The sequence below is a fragment of the Toxorhynchites rutilus genome, chromosome 1 (genome assembly GCF_029784135.1).
Source record: "Toxorhynchites rutilus septentrionalis strain SRP chromosome 1, ASM2978413v1, whole genome shotgun sequence".
Taxonomy (NCBI): domain Eukaryota; kingdom Metazoa; phylum Arthropoda; class Insecta; order Diptera; family Culicidae; genus Toxorhynchites; species Toxorhynchites rutilus.
In genome coordinates, this window is record NC_073744.1 from 196,140,386 (window position 1) to 196,143,015 (window position 2,630).

At 40.2% G+C, this 2,630-nt stretch overlaps 1 protein-coding gene across 1 annotated transcript; it reads left to right on the forward strand.

The window, feature by feature from the left end:
* The first annotated feature begins 801 nt into the window (after positions 1-801).
* LOC129761683 (tigger transposable element-derived protein 2-like) lies at positions 802-2,378 on the forward strand. Its single transcript, XM_055759416.1, has 3 exons — positions 802-876; positions 937-1,901; positions 2,051-2,378. The coding sequence occupies exons 1-3, from the start codon at positions 802-804 to the stop codon at positions 2,376-2,378; spliced, it is 1,368 nt and encodes a 455-aa protein (XP_055615391.1).
* The last annotated feature ends 252 nt before the right edge of the window (positions 2,379-2,630 follow it).

Here is a 2,630-nt window from a genome sequence, read left to right on the forward strand (position 1 = left end):
CACAATCACAGTCCTATGTCAAGATTCCGTCCGTGCCCCTAGGCTCAAACCAATCAACTTTTATGAAATAAAATTAACGTTAATAACTATTTTCATTGTGAACGCATTCTCATGACTTGCAGACCAATCGAATCGCAAATTCTCTAAGATTTGTTTGATATGCTATACATTACAATTTTCTAATCTCTAAACGGTTTAAATTCATGAAAACTGGAAGAACTTCTTTTTTTCCCATACATTTGATCTGCCGATTTGTGTGCTAACCCTACCCGTATTTCGAATGCTTATAACTCGAACATTTCTTAACAAGACCGGAAAGGTGTTTGCATCAATTGACAGGCAATATTCCTACGCGTCTATCACAATTAATAAAATGTTATTTTTGAGATGAGATGAACAATTGAATAACTGTAAAACGTTAAGCGTTACCTAAACGCCCTAACTGCCAATTTTTTATTGACTCGATTTACGGTTTTCCCAACACAGACTTCAATATCGATGTACCTGTGGAAATTCGCTTTGCAAATACAGTCGAATTTCACTCGTTGCACTAAGCTCTTAGCCCAATTTGTGAAAGACTTTCACTCGTTGGGCTGAACTGTCAAAGTCGAAAATCGATCGAGGGTCACACCGATTGTTTGTTGTTATGGGAAACGCAGAAAAGTTTTCACACCACTGACGTTTATTTCATTCGTGGTTGAGTTTCGTTCTAGGTTGGATTAATTGGTAAGTTCTTAATGAAGTTTGATATTAAAATTAGCGTAGATTTAATATACGTTCATTTCGATCGCCAGGCTCAAAATGGATGGTTTGCAAGGATCCAGTACGAACGTTAACCGGAAACGGAGGAGCAATTTCCTGACGCTGGTGGAGAAGGTTCGCATAATTGAAGATTTTGAAGCAGGTGGTGGTACGCATGACTTTCTTGGGAAGTAGTACGGCGTAGGATCTTCTACGGTCACGAGAATAATCCAAAAGAAAGAAGCAATTCGTGAGGCGGTGGACAAGTTCAAGGAATATGGTGTAAATAATCGAAAAACATTGAAAGAGCAGACGTTCCCTTTGCTGGAAGAAGCTGTTTACATCTGGATTTTACAGCAGCGGCAGTCCAACATTTTGTTGACAGTGGATATTCTTAAAGCAAAGGCGGAGCTGCTGTTTAAGATGTTCCAGGACCGGGGGCTCTATGCGGTGCACGGTTTTTCTGCTTCGGATGGCTGGATGCATCGTTTTAAGCAGCGGTTTGGATTGCGCGTGAAAGCCGTAACAGGAGAAAAGGCATCGGTAAACGTTGAAGCGTACCTAAATTTCAAGAAGGTCCTACAGAAGAAGATTCAGGAAATGCAGCTATCACTATCCCAAGTCTTTAATGCAGATGAATCTGCTTTGTTCATCAAGCTCCTAGCCACACGCTCTGTCGTTACCTGTGATGAGACCGTGGCAAGCGGACGGAAGCAAAACAAGACAAGGTATACGTTTATGCCTTGCTCCAACATAGATGGTTCCCTAAAGCTTCCGTTGTATTTCATTTGCACAGCTGCAAAACCACGAGGAATCAACATCGAAGAACTTCCCGTTTCATATAATCATTCCAAAAAGGCTTGGATGACCACACTGTTGTTCCGTCAATGGTTCCACGAAGAATTTGTCCCCGCTGTTCGAAAATTTTCGGCCGAGAGAGGATTGGAGCCAAAGGCATTGCTGGTTCTTGATAATTGCACCAGTCATTATGACGTTGACGAATCTCTACAGAGTGACGATGGACTGATTCAAGTGATCTACCTCCCACCAAATGTAACTGCTGAATGCCAGCCGATGGACCAAGCGGTCATCAATGCAATCAAGCGAAAGTATAAAAGAAAAGTGATGCTCGCATTAATTCTGGAAAACGAACACTTAAGGTAAATTTCCAAATATTAAACATTAAATTTTTGTAATTAATTCCAAATATAAACACAAAACTATGCGCACGATAGTTTTTCGTCTGTGCTTTTTCAAAATTTAAATTCAAATTCTAATTGAGGTTTTATTTATGTAATTTCCTCTTTAGTTTCGAAGAACGATTGAAGAAGATTAATCTTCAACAGTGTATTTCGTGGTTGGCAACCTCTTGGGAGGAGATATCTGACAAAACTATACGTAATTCGTGGAAGAAGTTGATCGATGGTTTGCCGGAGGATGCTGTTAATGTAGACTCGAAAGCGGCCGATGATGACTTCAAAGCGCTTGTGTCCAGGATTGACAGTTTGGCAGGAACAAAAACATCTGAGCAAGATATTGATATGTGGATCAAAGATCAGGTGTATGATGCTGATCATAATCCAGATTGGGTAACCAGTGAAGTGTTTGTCATCAGTTCTCAAGAAAGATCAACCTGAAATGCAAGAAGAATGGTTGGTAGACACAGAAGATGGAAGTAATTCGTTTGATACTTCCATTACTAGTACCGGAGATCCTGATTTTGGCGATGCAATCAAGTCAATTGATTGCCTAGTTCGCTATATGAAGCATGATGTTGCAGAAGTATGCCGTTTGAACGCGCTACGTTCGAAAATCACTGAAGTTGAATGGCTAAAACGAGCATGTTGAAGAACTCTACCATTTTGTTGAAAATGAATTTACGTGTTTTG

What these genes read in the sequence shown, in the direction of transcription:
- LOC129761683 (XM_055759416.1), top strand. Translation starts at nt 802, where the DNA reads ATGGATGGTTTGCAAGGATCCAGTACGAACGTTAACCGGAAACGGAGG. An exon ending in TCCTGACGCTGGTGGAGAAG is followed by an intron (nt 877 to 936) that starts GTTCGCATAATT and finishes CTTGGGAAGTAG; the next exon opens with TACGGCGTAGGATCTTCTAC. An exon ending in CTGGAAAACGAACACTTAAG is followed by an intron (nt 1,902 to 2,050) that starts GTAAATTTCCAA and finishes TTTCCTCTTTAG; the next exon opens with TTTCGAAGAACGATTGAAGA.